Source organism: Cupressus sempervirens, chromosome 5, assembly GCF_028749045.1.
Source record: "Cupressus sempervirens isolate cs-2001-9-10 chromosome 5, ASM2874904v1, whole genome shotgun sequence".
Lineage (NCBI taxonomy): Eukaryota > Viridiplantae > Streptophyta > Pinopsida > Cupressales > Cupressaceae > Cupressus > Cupressus sempervirens.
This window is the reverse complement of record NC_143122.1, coordinates 856,279,305-856,302,053: the sequence shown is the minus strand read 5'-3', so window position 1 is coordinate 856,302,053 and position 22,749 is coordinate 856,279,305. Positions and strand designations below refer to the sequence as shown.

General features: G+C 35.5%; 1 protein-coding gene across 1 annotated transcript in view; it reads left to right on the top strand.

Moving 5' to 3' along the window:
* Positions 1-18,007, top strand: part of LOC149558608 (uncharacterized) — a 95,880-nt gene extending 77,873 nt beyond the window's left edge. Inside the window, exon 2 of the mRNA XM_089832770.1 lies at positions 17,374-18,007. Coding sequence (XP_089688896.1) covers positions 17,374-17,630 — 257 coding nt within the window. The 3' untranslated portion in view covers positions 17,631-18,007. The remainder of the gene's footprint in view (positions 1-17,373) is intronic.
* The last annotated feature ends 4,742 nt before the right edge of the window (positions 18,008-22,749 follow it).

Below are 22,749 nucleotides of genomic sequence, written 5' to 3'. Positions count from 1 at the left end.
CTAGCCATCTTTGACGAGCATTGAGGTTAGGCTGAGTGAATATATATTTCATTCCATGATGATTTGACCGTAGTTCGAATGGTTCCCTATTAGATAGTGCCTCCACATCTGAAAATCATGAACAATGGCTATTAATTCTAGGTCGTGTGGGGCATAATTTTGCTCATAATTCTTCAATTTCCTGGATTCATAGGCAATAACTTGATCTTCTCGCATTAGTACGCCTCCTAACCCCTCTTCAGATGCATTTGTTATAACTAGGATTTGGCCTTGTGGATTAGGTTTTCTAAGTATTGGAGTGGTAGATTGCTTGACATTTTTCAGTCCAAATAAACTTCTTTCCCTTCCTTTGGTGTGAGGTGAGATATGCTATTTTGGAGAAATCTTTGACAAATTTCTTGTAAAATCCAGCTAAACCCATGAAACTTCTGACCTTTGACACATTCTTAGGCACTGACCAATCTTAGATCGCCTTGATCTTGGCGGGATCTACGGCTATCCCTTGAGCTGATATGATGTGCCCTAAGTAGTGAATCTCCTTTTGATAAGAAGAACACTTGGATAGTTTCCCATATAGTTTATGCTCCTGTAGCCTTTGTAAGGCTATCTTTGAATGCTTTTGATGTTCTTCCTCATTTTGGGAGTAGATGAGAATATCATCAATAAAAATTAGCACAAATTTTATCCAAACAGTCTTGGAAGATGATGTTCATAAGGTTCATGAAAGTTTTCGAGGTGTTGGTTAGTTTGAAGGGTAGTACTGCAAATTCATAGTGGCTGTACCGGGTTCTAAAAGCAGTTTTGTGAATGTCCTCTTCCTTAATCCAAAGTTGATGATAGCCATACCTTAGATCAATCTTGGAAAATATAGTTGCTCCATTCATCTAATCGAATAGGTCATCAATCTTGGGGAGCGGATACCTATTCTTAATGGTGACCTTATTAGGCATCCTATAATTTATGCATAGCCTCATAGTTCCATACTTCTTCCTGACAAACAACACTAGAGCTCCCAAAGGTGAAACATTGGGTCGAATAAGTTTCTTATCTAGTAAATCTTATAGCTGCACTTGTAGTTCTATTAATTCGGTAGTGGTCATTCGCTAAGGTGCTCTTGATATGGGCTCTGCCCCGGGTATCAAATCTATAGTGAAATCAAATACTCTGGATGGAGGTAGGCCATGGAGTTCTTTTGGAAACACATCTTGAAATTTTCTAAGATATGGATACTTATCCTTGAAGGATTCTTTCAAATTCATTCTAATTCTCTCTAATTTCCCCATCTTCTAAAATGGAGTCATCCTGATAAGTAGTTTCTATAGGTTCCCTCAAGTCTTCAATCTTTACCATGAAGATTTCACACCCTTTTCTTCTACATCTCTTAAACTGCATGGATGAGTCTGACAAGATTTAACCTCATGTGTAATTCCTTGAATGTTCACGGGGTTTCCTTGATCATCTAGGCACTCTACTATCTTGGCAAGACACTCTACTATTTCCTTATGCTCATTGAGCCAATTTATACTCATAATGATGTCTTAGGACCCTAGAGGTGCTACATAAAAATTTACCTTTGTAGAGAATTTCGGAAAAACAACCTGGGTCTCAAACATGCATTGCTCTACCTTAGTCCTTGCCTAGTTTGCATACTCAACAGTCCATGGTTTTACCATAAACCCAGTTCTCTTTGGGAATCTATTCAACAATTTTGGGGAGATAAAACATTCAATTGCTCCTATATCAATTAGTATAGAAATAGGGTTTCCATAGATCTTACCCAGAGTCTCTATTGGACCCAACTGCTGCTCGACTTGCCAATTATCTAGCACTGCATGTATCCTTTGTTGATAGATGACCTTTTGTGGAGGTAGTGGGGGTCGTGGCGGTTGGTTGGTATTTGGCTTTTTAGGGCATTTGTTGAAATAGTGATCACCACCACATGTAAAACATCTTAAAGGAGGTCCTTTCTTTTCTTTCCCTTTATTGCCCCTATTAAAATTGGAGTTACCCTTGAACTCCTTGCCACTATTTCTTTTAGAGTTTGGTTTATTGGTTTTGAAATTCTTAAAATGCTTTTTATGTGGTCATGTATCTGAGCTATCTGTGTTCCAACTAGTTTTCCTCTTATTATGCCAGTGAGAATCATCCCTCTTTATTTTATGTTCCTATTTGATGGTTCTTTCGAGAGCTTCCTCCATAGTTTGTGGGGCGAGGACATCCACCACTCCTGTGGTTCTATTATTCAAGCCCATAACGAACTTCCTTATCTTCAAGTTCTTGTCTTATTGATACGAGGGAACATACTTCAGCAATCGGATGAACTTTTCCCAGTATTTGTGCACAATCAAATCCCCTTGTTTAAGGTTGTGGAAGTCTAATAGTTTCTAATCGTAGGAGGTTTGGGGCAGCCAACGGTTTTCGAAAATAGAAACGAACTTGTCCAATGTAATTTTAGTTGTCTTAATCTTGAGTTCTATCTTAGTCCTTCTGTAACATCCGGTTTTCCCAGGTCTAAATTAACATCTAACATACTCAAAGAATGTTGTTACTACTTCATTTCATAGGAAGACAGTTATATCATTCATGTTCATGTGAATAAGATTTACTATTAAAATCAGTTAAACAAAATTTCTTAACTAAAAATTTGAAATACCATCAAATGAAATTACTACAAAAATTGAAAACCACATACCTCAGAAAATTGAGATTGAAATCAAACTAGGGATGCTTCTGCAACCACCCGGGTTAGTCCACAAATACACTATAACAATTTCATATGATGACTGTCATCTACAAACCACTATCTTAAAAACAAATGATATTTGCAATTAAATACCACTATATTTTAAATTAGGGCATCACATACCACTGTAATAATTAGGGCATCATTTAATATCGGTTCATTTAGGGCTTTTGATACCATTGATTCAAACAGAGCTTCCGCTAACATGGATTCAAACAGGGCTTCCGATACCACTAATTCAATTTAGGGCTTCTGCTACCATGGTTTCATTTTAGGGCTTCAAATACCACTGATTCGAATTAGGGCTTTCGCTACCACAGTTTCATTTTTAGGGTTCCAGTCATCACTCAATCAATTAGGGCTTTAGGTTCCATTCCTTCCAATTGCTTAACTGTGATAGTATCTCAAGATTAGAAATATACTTATATTTGATATTCATATAAATGAAAAACAATCCACGAATCTATCTCTTGCATCTAGGTGTAACATAACAGTGATAATGAAATAACTCAATTAAATCTTACCTTCTCATAATTAAAAGTGATAATACTTGTTTTCCGATAAACAATTGACTACATAGCTTATCTCAGTCTGATGCATGATTGACATCTTGGGGAGAGGTGAAACATTGTCAGGGGCTTAACCACCCAACCTCAGACCAAATCTTATTCCCACACGATCTCTAACGAGAAAGGCCCTCCCTACCCGGAACAGACAGGGGACATCTTGCCGTACACTAGGCATCCTGGTAATTAACACACCGTACAACTTGGCACCAGGAGATAACATTAATAGGATCATGCATGAGCTATTAATCAATTCATTTAAAAAAGATAAACATTGAAATGTCATAATTGATACTGGCTCATGTTATTATAGATTCCTTTCTTCCACCTCATCACCCGTTTTCTTGGCTACACAGCCGGGTAAGTCCCAGGTGTTAGGAATTTCTTAGAACAACCGGTTCTGCCAATTATACTAAAAGATTACATGTATTCAGCATTTCACGATATGTGATGTTCTTAAGAATTCCAAAATTTGCTTCTAATTTCCGGTGGCATAATAATTTATGGATTCATACCATGGTTGCATGACTCCCACTTGCCAGGAACAAGGTTAAGTTTAAAGGTGGTCAATCTGTAAATGTTGAACTAAATATCATTTTGATAAATGTCGAGAAAGGAAGTAGAATCATGGATTAAACAAACAGGGCTTTGGGTTCCACTATGGAAAATTGGAGGTGTCAGAATTAGAGTTTAGTCTAATGGAGAAGAGGCCTTGCATCATCGATGCACTATGACAAGACTTTACAACATCTCCAGATCATACCTCTTACGGTGAATACAACTGAAAGTTGCAGATAGAAATATCTAATAAAATAATGTTTTTGTACTAGAGTCCTATTCGAATCTTCTTCGAAATACAAGTCCTCAATGCTTCAACTAATTACAGACAGAGGCAAAATTCTTGATAAGAAATCTTTCAATGCAGAATATCTTATAACCCTACTCAAGGACTATTGCTAGGCATTATATGCCATATGTAGGATCATTGTCACTACTATCTCTAAGTTGACTATGTGTTATGGAAATATTAAAGATCACTACTTTACTCATTGAAACTGGTAGATTAATTAGAAGAAGACATATTTATCAATTGGTGTTTGTAAGACGCAGTTCACTCTATTTTTGGACAGGGACCAATGAACACTATTGTATAACATGAACAAGGACACTATTATATATTCAATCATTTCATTGGCACCATCTGCAGTTAAATAATCTCATCCTTTGCAAACAATAATAAAAAATACATCTGTAATTCTATAGATTACGAAGAACCTTCCAGATACAAAATCCAGCATTTGAAGATTTCGAAGGAATACAAAAGAACATAGGGTATCAAGTACACATACTATAGACTTTGGAGGCTAATGTTAACAGCACAATGTTTGTAACATCCACTTGTGATGGAAAAGCAATTTGAAAATATGCAAGGTCTAACGGAAATGAGAAAATATTGGAAAGGACGGGATGTAGTAGTCTAAGTTAGCCGTGTCATTGTAAAGGATTGATGAGCCGACCGTCTTGGTTGATTCATGGCTTTAGCAGAGCTCAACATATCTTACGTGAATGCACAGACTGCTCCTTGCTTTGGTGGATGGAAAGGATAGACTCCACACTCCCTCGCACTGAACCCGTGGATGGAATATGCTATGAAGGTGAAAAGTATTCAGGGTAGCAAGTTAATGAAAGTTGGGTTTATTCTCAGAAATTCCTCCCTTGTTCAAATGTGAAATAGGTTTAAAGAAGAGCCCACTAAAAGCAAAGAGGAATAGGTTGTCTCTCTACACAAAATGATCCATGATATGATATTAATTGGCCGGCTTGACTCTTCGGCTACCTTTCATTATAAAGATGGCTGTTCAAATGCCTCTCAAATCGAATTTTTAAAAGAAAAATAAAGTTGAAAATAATTATACCATTCAAATTGTCAAAAAAAATTAAATTGATCTCCATGCCAAGTGTTATCGTTAAAAAGAAAAGAATATTAAATCGGAAAGAATAGAGTTGGAAAGTTATAGTTTGAGAATTATAATAATTGAAATGTTATTATAATTTGAACGTTATTAAAATCTTATATGAACAAGCAACATTACTTTATTCATTATTAAATTATAATGGTGCCAAATCATTTATACATATATGAATGTTTATAAATATTAATTAAAATAATATGATGAAAGATATATTAAAATCCTTTGAGATATGTTTATATTTTTAACTCAATTATTTTAGTTAAATTAATTAATTAAATAACTCATGCGGTGCCTCAGATGTATCCTGTTCCAAATCGCTAGGTCATCTACCCATTTGCGCAGTGATGGTGATGTTCCTGCCTAATTCTTTTCTGACAATGCTTCCACCCCCTTCGATATGTTTCCTACAAGGAATTTCCCCGTAGTTAAATTATATTATCATAATGAATTATTTAATCATAAATAATCATAACAATTAATCTTCATCTCAATTCCATGAATTCGTGATTAACGATCAACTAACATGTCATCGTCACTTGAAATCATAATGACTAACCATCTTACCATTTCACAGGATTATAACAAATTAAATTGCCAACTGACTTCATGCGAACCTCAACGGCTATATTTCAAGCTAGGTCAAAAATTGGGATGTAACAGCTTTCCCACCAAGTAGCTGCTTCACTAGAGAGGTGATATATCCCCCATACTACTTTGGAAGTTTTTGAGAAACTCCTAATTTCAAAATTTTGTTCCATCTCAGTTAACCATGCCTTTGCATCCTCTCTTGAATCGGAACCTAAGAACCTAATTGGTTTGATCATTTTAATATTTGCAGACAAGTCACTATCTCTTGTTTCTTTTGTTTCTTAGTTTGTGTAGGTGAGGCTTAAGTACGCCTTCCATTGTGGCCAAAATGCTTAGATTTAGTTCTATGTGGAAGCGAGGAGTGAGTCTCCTCTTGACCTCGCTCAATCTAGGCTTCCATTTCATTCATTTTCTTTTCCATGTTTTCCAAATTTGTTTGTGTCTCGCAAAACCTAGAGCAATAGATCCGAGGAGCTTTGGGGATTGGTACCACTGGTCACCTCATTGTCTACAGTGTTCCCATTATTGGCCATGTTTCTAAGTGCTTGTTGTAAAGTTTTCTGTAATGTACAAATGTTTCTTAATCAATATCATGCTCCCATTCAAAAGTATATGATTGCTTAGAAAGATTAAAGACAATAAAAGAAGCATTGCTAATTGCTCATTTTATTATGTTTGTTAAAATTGCTGGTTGCAACTGCAACGATTTTATTTACAAAAAATTCCTCTTCTAAGGACACAACAAATGAATATTTTAATACAAATCAGATACCCTATTCTTGAGTATTTTATCCAATTTCATTTTTGGGCTTATCTTGCCCTATACATGTTTTATGAAAGATCATAAGGGGATTGGATTTCCTGGCATTCAATGCCTCAATAAGTTTGTTTCTTAATATGACCTTTTTGGCAAGAGTCCATCTGACCCTTTCTTTCTTGATTCGCTGCAATGTTTGTGCAAAGGTTTCATCATCCTTAGGTATGGAGTAGTAGGAATAGTCATGCTTCGACATGTTCTTTATCAGATAGAAGAATATGGGATGCCAAGGTTTCTTGTTGGGAGTCATTTGGGTGTGCATTTTGTTAACATTTAAATCTACATTTTCAGTTTTCTTAGTGTGGTTAAGTGATGAGCCCAAGGTTCAAAGTGTTGAGAAAGCCTCGATATCTAGTGAAGAGTAGAAGCATTGACATGAGCTTAACCTCCCAACCACAGACCTTGACTTATCTCCACACAATCTCAATCGAGAAAGGTCCTCCCTACTCCATGGTTAGACTTGAAGCACTATGGTCCTGCCACTCGAGCATTCCGGTGTTAGAGTGTCAGCTAGGCAACAGACAAGGTAGTGGAAATCCTCCAACAACCTCCCTTTTGTCAGCACAACACTTTGATCTCTAGTGAACATTGTGACAAGTATGCCACTAACCTACCTTGGCCAAGGATTTCAGTGGGCTACTAATTGTGCCTGATCACCCACTGCTCGACTTGACAACAAGAAATATATATTGGACAACAATGAGCTGACTCAGTATTACTTATACAGTTTTCACCATTTAGTTACTTTCATTTGTTCTTTCAGGGATGTTTCTCCTCACATCCATTATTGCTTGACCCTTCCGGTATTGAGGTGTATCCTAGGAGATCTCGAGATCATGTAGCAGAATTAATCATTCAGTATTCTTTAATACTTCAGCCCGATCTTGTCTCAGAGGCATATTAGTGACACCTCTATATAAGTCGGGTTGATTATTATGCACAATAATAATTTGGTGCTTGCTTATAAATATTTCTTGCACAAGATATGCCATAGGAAAATATTTGCAATAGTATTTACAAAGATTTCAAAGTCAGATTATGCTATTCATAGGATTGTATTACCAGCCGCACTCTATGAATATGGCATCAAATGATGTTTTAGAGATTTCATATTAGTTCGTTCGACAACTTAAATGATCTATCGTTTGCAACATTTAGTATCATCAATGAACAATAAATATATAGAAATGACAACTTAGGAAGAAAGATGATTGCATAACCTGTAGTTGTTTGTCTCGCTGCCTAGCGCGACTTGAGAGCACGAGCTGTGATGTGATGCAATGCCCACTAGAATCGTTTGCAAATGAAGATGACAAAGCTGAAGGCTCTGCTAGCTTCACTATAGTTGCAGAGCTTCTTGATGAACCCAAACGTAATCGCAGACTAGGTTCTTGTGGCTGTAAGATAGAATGCTTGCAAAGTGTAAGGAAGCGGAAATAGTGAAAGAAAGGGAGCTTGCATGGTTGTGGAAAGAACAATAAATAAAGCATCTCACAATGCCTCTTAGTTACAAGATAGAGGCTGAGGTGATAGTGCATGGCTAACTACCAGTCAATAAAGAAAGTAACTCCACTGTTTTAAATGTTAAGAATTATGAGCTGATATGAAGTTGGCAATCACTCAAACAATATGGAGCCGAAGTTAAAGATATACATAAAGGTTATCTTGACTCATGATTTTATAATATATTGGCATCATGCTATTTGTGCCACTTCTATTTGTACATACATATATACATATACACATATATATCAAGTAATTCTTTTGTATCATTATATTGGTTTATGCACAAAGATATATATACACACACATACACATGTATAGGTGCAAATACAAATGTTAAGATAACATGGTGTTAATATATTATATTTAGGTGACTATACAACAATCTCAAATATTAAAAAAGGTAACAATTTTATGTTATTTTAATTGTTTAACGTTTTTCTTGTATTTTGAAGTGACTAGGTAGCTCATGGTTGTCCAAGGTACACTCTTGCTCGTCTAGTCATTAAATCCTTGACCAAGATGGTTAGAACCCATACCTAATGGCCTATCGAGGGACTTTATGGTGCCCCAATCCTCATATCTTGTTTACCAATACTTCCCCCCTTCGTCCTCTCCTACATCCAAGAAGAATTTTCCCACAATAATAACATACTCAATTTGAATCAAGGTAACTAAAATAAAGAAGTTTTCTACTACACAACTAGGTTTTGTAGAATAGTAAATATTCATTTACAATTAAACGTAAGGAACAATTAACAAGTCATCTTTACATGAACAACAAAAACGATGAACCATAATTTCCATTTCACATGATAGTGACATTCAATTGTTTAACCAATCCAACTGACATTCACATGAAATATATAATTGCTATATGATTATTTTAATTGGACAAAAATTTGGGACATTCATAGAGATCTTTTGTTAAGCATGCATACATAGCTTCAATAAAAAATGATGAGTTCACATAACATGTGTTATCTTAACATAACATAATCCACCATAGTTTCTTCATAATTACATAGAATGGAGTCACACACATGACTTTCACCATGCCTAATCGCATAGGGTAGAACAAAGACTTTTATCTCAAAATTTCTCCCAGAGCATTTCCACCATGCCTAGTTGTAGAGGGTGGTCCACTGTACCTACTCGTAGAGGGTGGAATGAGGGCTTTCAGCTCAGGCTTCCAGAGAAGAATACATTTCCACTGCCTACTCGCAGAGGGTGGTCCACTGTACCTAATCGCAGAGGGTGGAGTGAGGGATTTCACCTCAAACTTCTCCTAGAGAAGAATGCATTGATAATTGAGATATTGTCTTAATAGAGAATCCCTCTTAGTAGGGACAACTTTAATAACACAGACTCCCTCTTAGCAGGGGCAATTTCAATAACAGAGGCTCTCTCTCGGAAGGGATAACTTTAATCACCACAATAATATGATTGACTATTGCATTAACTTGTGAAGGGTTCGACATCTCCCTTTGTCACGTAAACTCCCTTTGAAGCTGAACAGTCTTTTCTCTCTAAATATGATTTTCCCCTTTTAATAAAGTGCCACCAGTTTAATATCAAGACTTCAAACAACGTTGCATAATCTGTCACCATCCCATTGCACCCTGCAACCAAGAGAGATTTATCACAACTCATAAGCTCTTATTATAGAGGTCAATGCAAACATACAAAAATTATAAAATACTTATCTGAGCTCAACACGATATGAGCAAATAAAATGAATAAGTGCAGACCAACATTCATATGATAATCATAAAACTTATTTGAACAAAATGTGTTACTCAATAAAGATGTTACCATAAAGGAAAATTAGGACTGACATCTTCCAGAATAACCTGTCAGTCTTATCAGAGGCTTTTACACGAAGTTAAGTCAGTATACACATAACTGATGACACTGAACATAAAAACCTCTTATGTATGGTTGATCGATCATTCAATTGATCATCAGCATCTTGCAATAATAATATCTCACTATACTTTATGTTGATGTCGGACTATAATCCATTATTTTAATAAATCTCTACACACAGTAAAATCTTGCATGCATACAATGATGAAGATGCACAAAATATGTACAAAAGTAATGTTTGATACTGATCCATCAAAATATACACAGAACAGATGTTCTCCCTTTTATGTATCATATAATAAGTTGAATCACTATTGAATAAAGTAGAATTTTCCTATCTTTATCAAAACTACATCAGAGATAAAAACAGAATAAGCAACAAGCACATTAAACACACCAAAAGCAAATGTTAAACCTCAACATCAATTCATTCTAAGACTGCAAGCAATGTCCTCGTGTAGTCTGCATTGCCCTGCATCCTGCATCAAATATGGAGGTCAATGCTATACTCTATTCCCAGTTATTTTACTAAAAATTCAGGATCTAAAAATAAATAAATAAATTAACATAGGATTCTTATCTCTGCGACTTCATAAAGTTATCTTTTCTAAACTGTTCTTTCCTATGTACCACAAGATAGAGGCCTGAATGGCCTTCTCTTCTTACAGATTAACAACAGTAGCATCTATACCATCACTATAGAATCCATTAATATTGGCTTGAAAACAACACATAGCTTTATCTTGCAGCTACAGATCAGCGTCAGCTCTCACAGAAATTAATAACACCATATAATGATGCCACACATAATTGACAAGACACGATATATCTTGAACCACAGACTACTTATTAAATCAAACTTTCACATTCTCATGTCAATACTGTCTAGTCTTTTCAATGTATCAAATATCTCTCCCATGAAGAGAATGGTACAGACTTCTCTATTAACTCCTCTGAAGAAAATAATCATACAGACTGATTTTCTGAACCTTTCTGCACCTAGATGAGCCATTGCTTGTTTTACAGATATCTGTGATGAAATATCCATGAGTTGCTTGCCAGAAGAGAAGGCGTGAAAATAAATAATTTAATCTCCAGGTTTGCTAACTTTTGAAATTCTGACAACTCAAAAATATTCTATCAGAGATAGCTCTGCCAGCCTTGTAGATGAATCTAAGATTCGAACATGCACTTGTAGAGTGATCAGAAGAGGTAGATAGCATGTTGGTATCAACTAGGAACTTGAACATGCACAAAAAGAAAACTGATCCCAAAAGAATGTCACATAATACTAAAGATGGCTGCTTTGATCAGTTGAAATCACACAGAAGAAAGACAAAACACGTACGAAAGAAGGGGAGTTACTTCTGCCCAAGACTGGCACTGAACCAAAAAACTGAAAATTAAAACTGAGATCATGTAAATAATGAGACTCCATTTCTCCTTTTATCAAAACGAATGAGCAACCCATTTTTTTTTTGATTTACGAATCACAAAAACGGTAAGTGTTGAAGTCCAAATTATTTTTTCGTCATTTCCTTTATGCCAAAAAAAAACTTTTGACAGCGACCATGAAACAACAACAGGGGGAAAATTAACGGAAGTTATCACCCGCCGGTTACTTCATGTCACCTACGATCTTGTTGATGCTCTCGGCACTTCCAAATGTAACTGTCTTGCCTCTGATGACTGGACTAACAAAATTTTTGTATACAGACTCATACTTACTCAAAGGCTAAACTCACATATATTCAATTGAAATAGAAATTGGGTGAGACTTACTTCTCGTAGATGATTCTCCAATATTCTAAAACATTCAACAATTTCCTTGAGATCATGATCCATATAAGCTCACATTTTTCATATAGAGTTCAAGCCTTTCATTCACCAATACTTGCTAAGGTAACCTGCAACTCATACCGTCCAGAAGTTTCAACAAATTGACTGCATAAATTTTCATAATCCGTTTAACATTCCTTAACTTCATCATAATGAATGTCTTTGTCAAAAATATATATAAAAATTCAGCTATAAATGGGGATTTGAAAAAAAAAATGAAACTCCAACTGCAATACGAGAGCCTGTGAGCATTTAATTTCCTCGCAGAAATTCATAAGTTTTCCTTGAAATCAATGTCCGATTCTACATGAGTTAGGGAAGCCTAGAACTCCAAATGCAACAAGGAACCAAAAGTTTTAAACTTAAGAACTTGACTGAATTTGTAGGTGCACAATTAGAGGGGCTCTCAAGCACAGCCTCCTTCACGGGACTCCATCCCAATTCTACATGCACTTCCTCTGCTTCCTTAGCAGATTGCTTGAAAGTGTAAATCTGAGGCTTTAGAACCATACACAGGTTTCAACAAAGAAAAAATTGGACGAAGATGCATATCTCATCCTCTTCCTCTACGATCATCATTCTGCTGGACATTCAAGATGCTAATATGAGAAAATCGATGGCCTCAACCAATGCCATCGACCGTGTTTGATAGCCTTACAAGCACCATCAATAAGTTCAAACCAGAATAAACTTGATCCTATAAATCCCAATACAAGATCCTTCGAATTTCTGGGCAACAGAGAGCTCATTGTTGAACAGAGATGATGATGGTATGAGTCCCTGCATAGGGCTATACTTCTCAACTTTCTCGAACTTTACCTTCGAGGTGATTGAGCTCAACTTTCACCGGATCGGAGATGTGCATCAGATTCAAGATATCTCCATCATTCATACTTGGTTAACACACATGTTTCTCTTTAATCTTCCTGTCAGATTTGAAAACAAATTTGATGTACGAATAGGACCATCAGAATCCGGCATGGGCAGCCCGATCACACTTTCCAGCAAAATAAATGTCGTCTCTGAGTCCGATCACACTGTAATCGGAGACTTGTGGCATTTTCTTCAAGAGCAAGGTTCTGATTTCAATCTTCCTCAGAAGAAATCAAGAACTTCAATGTGTGCTTCCCAAATGACAGTAACTAAAACTAAAATGCAAATTGCATAAGACTGTTTCAATAATAGGTGTCTTTGAACCATTGGTAAGACATCATTACATATACAGTGTCATGATGCTCTATCTCCACAGTGAAGGAGATATACAATACAAGAAAAAATGAAAAAGAAACTGATCATAGCTCAACATTCATTCTAATATAGATGAATAACGCTGAAGCATCAACAATCTGTATGTAGAATCTCTCTTGCTGCTCTCAGAACTTTAAAACTCACTTATTGCTGATATCATACCTGGCTCTGATACCATGTTAAGTTTTTGCCCAGTATTCAGATGATCAACAAGTAATCAGATAATCAGCAATGAAAGATCATAAATGATACACAAAAGACAATACATTTATCTTAGGAAAAACCCGACCACACCAGCAAATATCACTTCTATTGATAATATAATGTTCGAGTACATGACTTTCCACTTCATTTTTTACAATACACTGAGCAATCACATAAATAGATTGCATTTGACTCTTTCATTTTACACATGAAAGTCTCTTCAAATTCCAAATGAAGACCATTCCAAACATTCGACACTTCACATTTCCATATTCATGCCTCTTCACATGACGTATGACACGTCTTTTCTCATAATATTAACTTAAATATAATCACAAATATCTCTTTCAGCTGAAGATGACCATAATGGTCATGACAAACATATTTCTATCTCATAAAATCAGAGATGAAGATTTCTATTGCAGCTACAAAATTCAACAATTAACAGCACTCAGCCCAAAGGCTTCTTACAAAGAAAGAGCGCTCACGGCAGTCCACAAACAATACAATGGCCAAAAAGACCATTAACTATGCACTGACAAGGGCATGTATCATAGCGAAAGACAATACTAAGTGACGCACAAATTGTAAGGCAGCTTTACAATGGGGGTTTTGACAAGCTCCCCAAGCCTTCACATTGGGCAATAAAAGGATTCCCAAAGTCGTCCAATAGAAAGCAGCTACAACATCCCAATAGATAGACTGTCTCCCTCCTGCTAATCTCCTTTCCACCTTAATATAAGAGGAGCCAATCTCTATAGGAGCAGAAAGGAAAACATGAACAATAGCATCACTCTGGTAGGGAGTCAATCTCATGTTTATAAAACTCTTTTCCACCTCAATAGGAGTAGAAAAGGAAGAGATCAGCATCCTGAGAAGCCAACCATGATTCCAACCTATGTCCAAACAGCCACTGTAAAGAAAAGACCACATGGTGTTACAAATAACCTCTTCCACATAGAAAATCTCCACCTCTTAAGATGCTCGACCTCCATAGGAACCGTGAGAGAGGAGGAAGTCAACACAATGGGCTAAGTCCTCATTGGAAAGAACTCGAAAACAAGGCACCCACGTCCATGGGAAGAGCGGCCAACACTTAGCATTAGCAAGGGTGAGCAATACAACCCCAAAATTTGCATGGAATCTTAACAAAAACAACCAATGCCCAGGGTGAGCCATTGAACACTATCAGCAAATGCCTAGACATCAAAAAGAGAAAATCACTATCCATATGAACTAAAATGGAAAGTCTAACAAAAAAGACAAAACAAATAGCCAAAGTCTTGGTAGATGCCACCACAGTCCAGTCCCAAAGGGCGAAAAACCCCTCATCGTAAAGCCACCAATACGACATCATCAAACTCGCCTCAAACAATGTCACTACTTGCAACTCCTGGCAAGTGCCAAAACTTAATCACCAAGTACTAATGTCAAAAGCTAACTTAACCCCTACAACTCGAGGAATGGACAAACACATAGGATGTAGGTTTCTAGTGATTTGTCTGGCTTGCTAAAAAGACACCCAACCTGTTCATATTTCTTCCAATCATTAAATAGGAAGCTAACTGCCAGCCATAGGAGAAAAAACATTTTAAAATACCCCAAACAAATGAGAGAGTTTGTGGAAGAACCACCAAGCATATGTAGGCGCACACTAGGGACAACCCTTCCACGGGAAAGGGAGCACCAACAAAACCGTAGCTGTTGTACTGCAGAACAAGGAGGACAATGGCCTAGAAGTAGGGTCCAACAGCAAAAGGGTAAAGAAAGCCCTGCAACAAAAGAGGAAATGAAAGCCATTAAGACTCCAAATCTAAGCATCTAGCCAACAAACCCCCATCCACAAGGAGAATTTTTATTGTATCGAGGAACTGTCCAAAAAGAGGGCATCCCATCATAAACAAGAGACCTCCTCCAAATAGCACATTTGAAAGGATGTACATTTTAAGCCTATGTCAAAGGAATGAAGAGCACACAAACAATGCACAACACATCCAAAACTTTATGCAGCCAAGGCGTAGCTAGAGAAATAGTGGACATGTCCACTTGCCAAGTTTGGTCATATGATTTGCAAAATGAACACATAAGCCGAAGAAGTCTACATGCAGCAGTCGACTCATCGTAAGAAACACACCTCCATGGGATCCATCTAATGGAAGAAATAGGCACTCTCCAAAGAAAACGATCTTTGAGGAGAAGCTCCAACACCACAAAGGCAATAATGCCTTATAACTAATGATGTTATTACAGAATTAACATACTTATTTAACTTAATTAGTCTAATATTATACTATATATGATAATACCCCTAATGACAACCAAAGACAACTTCGAGATCATCCCTAAATATGACAAAGAAAATAGTTCCAAGAGGTTTAGTCATTATATGGCTATTTCTAATTGATTGATATAATTCATGTAAGGAAATCAAATAAGTTTATTAAATTGCAGAAAACTCGTGATTCAACTTTTCCACATGCAGTGTGGTGATGCAGATGCTGGACCATTGGGAGTTAAGTTTCCTCATTTAGATTGACTAACTGCTCCATTAGGATTCAAGATTCTAGCAGCTTCATCTATACCGACCATATCAAAATCATTAGTGAAAATAGTAGTGAACACAATCTGAGTCTCATTTGCAAAATTTTCTTCAATATTCAATTGGGCTTTTTCCATGGTAAATATACCACAGATGTAAAACCTTTCAAAACAAAAATGCAAGACAATTGCACCATGAGTTTATCTTGTTCTTCTACCACAATTGCAAGACATTGGAACAACTGCTCATTATCGTGGTCATATGCAACCATAGCATCAGGATCAACTCCAACTGTTCCTCGAGATCAGCTATGAGCAACACACACACTATCTCTAGACTCGTTAAATAAGCCATCCCTATCAATTGTCCCTGCATTCTATGTCATTGATGAGGCACACAACATTGTTGAAATTGAAGATGAGAAGGAATTTATACAAGAACAAAAACGAACTTAGATACACACCATTAGTTTTGCATGCCACTCTTTAGAATATCTTCACCTTTCTAATACAACCTTTTTAGGGTTCCCTAAACATTATTAGTGTTAACATCATTGTAATTATTGTCAGCATTAGCATTAGCATATAATACCTTGACATCAACCTTCTAATCTATTACATGTTCAATGTTTGTTATTGTTTTTGCAATCATTGTTATCTTCTTTTGACAAGATCTTGTAATTTCCTCGCTACCTATCATGGTAAACCTCTTGTTCCATTCTATTGGTTTATGTTATTCCAGCCAACCAATCATCTCATATTGCCATTTTTTATTTTCATGCTTATATATGCATTGTTCCAGTCTACCAAGAGTCTAAGCCAAGGCCATTTGGGCTGTAAATGCTGTCATTATCCCTTTGTTGAGGCAAAAATTAACACAAAGTCCATGAAACTAGCAAATCCCTTGGCCCTAGGCATTCAACCTTCATACATGGATTTTGAGAGAATTGGATGACACAGACTTTAATGAACGTATGCTGTATTTATTATTGAATGACAAAGTTACATAATAGTTTAACTTGCATCTCAAATTGCATTTTACATTTTAGGCATAACTAATTGATGTTACTACACCATTAATATGCATCACTTAAATGAATGTCTACCATTATATTTTCTAATATTACTTGGATGTAGAATGATCCTTAAACTCATACATACTTTTAAAATGCATGTTTCATGACTTCATGGCTCAAATGAAAAAAATTACCGAGATATTTAAAAGTAACATGTCTAACAAAAGTAAAACCTATAAAAGAATCTTTCAAAGGAAAGGAGTTTAATTGAGTCAATTATATTGAAATATTATTCAGCTTTTTAAACTTGTGTACCATGGTCTATTATTTTGGTATTACTATACTTTTTTGTCTGTACAGATTACTGCTTCATGAAATCTTTGGTTGTAAAATCCATTCTTTAATGTGGCCTCCTTAATATTTGTATATCATTTGTAAGGGCTGATTCTTTCCTTGTGAAATGTCTCAGTAAGTGAGAAGGAAGAGGCTTTCAAGGAAGCTGGTATTGGAAAGGTTGACTGGCCGGAATTTACCCCAGGTTTTCTTGCTTTCACAGGCATTGGTCTTCTCCTCATTACATTGATGACTAATATACTATTCAATACATTCATTGCATCACCTACACGCCAAAAGAGATCAGCCCCTTACGTTTTTGATGCTCCAAAATCACAGTTTGGTTACAATGTTGAGTCCCCAGAGGCACCGCCATTAACTAATGGAAGCTGAAACTTTGTGCATATGTAAGATACCGGTCTTATCGATATGAATATCTTGATTGGGAGAAAAAAAAAACAGCAGTATCCATCTTTAGTCTAATTTGGGATACTGTACAGAATATAGTCAGTCATCTTTATGTCAATGTCATCAAAGAGTTAAAGCAAGTTGTACATTTGTTGTTTTATTGCTTTATTTAATCAAATGATCAGAGAATTCAGGAACATATATACCCAATCTTATTGGAGAAACTCAGAGTGAGAAAGAAACCATCACCAAGATCTGTAGTAGATAAATTATCCAGAGGATTTAAACAAGTTTTTTAAGCTTTTATGGATCAAACAATTATTTAAGCCATGATATTTGAATGTTGGGGGAGTTTCAGTGGATATGTATCTAATGCACTAACCTTATATTAGAGGCTTGCACCAAAAATAAGCAACATCAATTTCTATAGTAGAAAGAAAGAAAGACTTTTATTGTCCACAATTTTAGGCGATGTGTATGTGAGTCTGCAAATGGCCTTTAGTAATGTGAGACTACCCCATATTCCCATGGGAGACATCTCTAGCTGTGCTACAAATGAGATGCACATATCTTAGCATTGTGGAATTTGAATCTGTGACCTCTCTTTAATGAGCCCAAATTCTCCACCACTAGAAAAACTTCTAAGAAGCTATGCATCATTGCTTGTTTTTCCATGCAGTTAATTAATCAATTATAGAGAAGTTGTGTGCCAAATTCTTTGTAAGATAAATACGAGGGTCCCATACCCAAAACAACAATAAACAAACAGCTGGAAGTCTCACCAAGAATGAGACGCAGCAGAAGAAAAGCAAAGAGCCTAAAACCTTAATTAAGAGAATAAAAAAGAATCAGTTCCAAAATTAAAACAGATAATGACATAGATATTAGACAAATAGAAGAATAATCAATTGTTGTTTGGCTGCATTTCCATTGATTTTTGACACGATGTCTTGTAAGTACATTGAGTTTTTATTGGATGGGAATAAGAATCTACATGAAATTATGTCAAATAAGGTTGGTATTATTTTTCCCAATGGTCTTTGGAGCTTTGACACATTGATACAATAAACCATAGATTAAACTCTCTCTGAGAAGTGACAGATATTTCTACTTCTCACAAGAACTTTTGCAAAATGAGAAAACTTAAGCCGAGAAGACCTTAAATTCTTGCCGATAAGTTGGCCACTTCTCTGCGATAAACTACGAACTTCTTGCGATAACTACTTCACTTGGGCAGCAGCAGTAAAATTTGGACCCCCAACGACTTGTCCTTTCATTGCAATTTTCCGTGTTTGGAGGAGAGGAGAAAGGTTTTGGAGAGAGAGTTTTTTGCAGCCTGTAGATCGATCAAAAGTGGGTTTAAAGTGGTTTCGAAGTAGATTCGAGGAGATATTTAAAGCAAATCTGGATTCACAAATAAGTTTTCTAAATTCTTTTTCTTTTTAGTGGGAAGGGGAAGGGGGAGAGGAAGATGTAGATTAGTTTTATATTTTATTTGACATTTGTATTTGCTTAGCTTTTTACAAAGACAATTTTCTATTTCTAGTGCACTTTAGAGTTCAAACTTCAAAGTCTCTAAATATGGCTGCCAATGATTGACATTTCACATGAGGGATGAAATTTTGTTACATATTGCATTTATATATATGTAGATCGACTTGTTTGGTTTGTTTACTCATTTACTTAATAGATGTATATCCTTATTGAATTTTGCAAAAAATGCAATTCTAATTAAATTTAAGTCATTTTAAAAATTCCCGATATTTTCTTGAGAAGTTGCTGATTTATCTCCAGTATTTACTAAGACCTTTATTTTTTGCCTTGCTGATAAGTGGTAGATAACAAGATTTTGAACTATGCAATGAACGACTTCCATTTTAAATATATGCAATGAACGACTTCCATTTTAAATATTTCTATTTTTATTTGTTAAAAGTATTTTTTTCACAATAAATCATAATTTTAAGGAATTTTTAGTATTTTATTAAATTTTACTCATCACTTTTAGGCTGTAATCGTTTTCGAACTGCTCTTGAATTCATCTTGAATATTGGTGAATAATTTTATAAAACATACTCTTGATATATAAATTATATCATTCACCACTGAAATTCTTTAGCTTTGACCTTTTAACTCTTTATCTACATTTATTAATACTGAGAGATGCAGCGAGTCATGGTTTTGTTATTTTCTTTGTTTCTCTAAATGGGCTTTGAAATAAGGTATGATATGAGAAGTTGTAATTTTTGGCGTAGTATCGTTGATTCATGCATCGGGTACAATATGGTTCATACTGGTTATGCAGTTCATACATGGTTTGATGTTGGCCTTTCGTTTGTCATGATTTGCATAGTATAGTGCTCCTTTTGTTGCCAACCGAAATTGCACAGAATGAATGAAAAAAATGGAGGCTCCGTGAGAGGCACACGTTTGTTGCAATGCTTCGCAGATCATCTTAGAGGGGCGATTTCATAGCCTGGCGAATATTACATTGTCACGCAGTGTTTAGGTTTTTTGAAAGACATGCGTGCCCATATCACTGTGAACATCAGATTGGCTTAAACGTTGATTCTTTGAAGCTATTCAAAGTTTCAAGATCTTTGTAGCTACTTTCTAATTCCTAACCACAATAACCATTTTTTCCCTTGATCGCTCGACTTAATCTTTCCTATCGGTGGGCTCGACTTAATCTTTCCTATCGGTGGGCTAGTTGTTAGTACATATGCATTTGTGGTCGATTATTTAAGAGTTTTCTTCAGTATCGCTGATGATCCAAAGGCTTCTGGAATCGGAAGACAACGACTTGGATCATATGTCGTTGGAGGACATACTAGTTTCCTTTTGATGTTATGATATCGTAATTGCATGGGATCTGAAGAGATTTTGAAGAGATTTATAAGGTATGTTGCCACTGTGTGCACTGTATTTTTTGGAAACTTGATATGATATGATATGATAGATTTTAATGACCTCTACGAGGCTAAAGTAGTCTATGGGACCTACACGATGACCCCCCCCAAGATAGGAGCACATAAAGTATATATGAAACAAAATTTATAAATGTCTCCAAGGCACATGTAATTAAAGCAAGAGAAGTTGTTCATGTTGGCTGCGAAAGGCACTAGGGCAGGTGACTTATGTGCTATATTATTAGTCCTTGTCAAAGCAGGATATTATTGCTATTCATTCAATTTAAATTTTTAATTTAATTGACCAATCAACTCATATAATTTGAAAGATTAAAAGAAATTTCAAATGTTTATATTTTTTTGTAATTTTTCATTATTTTGTAAATCACATTTTTCATCCATTCTATTGGACCATACTATTTTTGGTAGGGAGAAAATTCAGTTTTCTTCAATAAAAATACAAATATTCTCTAACAACTCTTAATTACAACTTTATCTTTTGCACAATTGTAACAAGTTGATTAAATTTTTCAAAAAAAATCATTTGTATCTTCCACCTCACACAACTTTGAACAAAAATAATGTCTAATCAATATTAATTATCACAATATATTCTTCTTACCAAGTTCAAATATAGAGTTAAATATTTTATATTTCTTATTTTAAATATATTTACTAGTTTTACATTGATGTTTATTTTTGACAATTGTAAAATGCAATTTTTAAAAGTTTACACTATGTTTTACTAACTACTATTTTACAATATTGCTCTAATTTTTTTTTATACCATTTTACAAATTGTAAAACTAATACTACCTCTCAAACATACTAGATCTTTTGGTGGTTAGAATTAAGTGATCAATAATTTATTTAAAAAAAATAAATATTCAACTTATAATTAATATAATTTTTATTGCTATTTATATATTTCTTAAAATATCTAAAGTCATAGAGGGAGATTCACAGATCATATAAAATGTGATTAGAAAACGAACAACCCCTAATTGGGTTCTCAACTCCAATTTAGAAGAAGTTCTCGCTCTCTTAGATATGTTCGCAGATGGTAGGATTTGCCACATATATAGGGAAGGCAATTAGAAAGCGGATAATTTAGCAAATTTGGGGGCATATGGGGTCAATTCCTTAATCATAAAGGATAATTCATCTCCGTCAGAATAATGACAGTCAATTTACTTTTTTTTTCTAGCCTCACCCTCTTATTTTATTATTTACATTTGCAAGTATATTTTCTCAATTTTGGATATATATATATATATATATATTCATCCACTTGTTATTCATCCTAACTTGCTATTGGATTTTCCAATTTGCTTCCAATTAGAGTGTCTTGGTTTTTTCATAGTTTCTATGAGATCTCATACTTAGCAATGGTTTTCATGTATAGTTTGTTTGCTCCCCATCATGAAATGGGATGGGCTCTTTATTAGCCCTAATTTGCAATGCTGGCTTCGACCAATTCCATGACGTTTCCATCATGTAGATGCTAAGGCTAGCTCATGCTGAGTTTTAACATATTACATCATTGGATGACATCACATCTAGATCTTTCCAAAGGCTTCCTATGTCTTTATTTGGGTATCACTTGCTATCATTGTCAGTTATCGACCTCGTTCCTTAAATATGGAAATGAATATTTGTTTTTATCATGTATTCGAAAATCGAACAATGGCTTTTTGTGGAAACGCCAAACTGGAGAGATGGAACAAAATTCTCAACTCGATGGATGATATGTCTCAGATTGCCATAAGCAGAGCCATTGCGAAAGGGGTTTTTGATTATTAATTCACATGGAGGACCAACAACAATATCATCGACTCCTTCATTGGATGCGTGGCGAGGGAAAAGGTGGAGGTAGAGGCCATTATCAGACTTTGCTCTGACATATTTGTTCCAACTTGGAGGAAGGGATTGGAGAAAGTCGTAGACAATATTGACGGCAAATTTCAAATCCCAGAAAAGTATATGAAACTACCTTTAGGGTCCCTTGAATTGGAAACTGCTTATCGATGTCTGTCACTAGTAATTTGGGAGAGCTTGGCCTTTTATCGTGAGTGGCCCAAAATGGAGGCAGGCATCCATTTTATGCTTCGTTGGAGAGGTATCATAGCTGATGATAACAGAGAATGGTTAATTAATTACTTTACTCTGTCCAAGGCCTACATTCAACCGGGAGT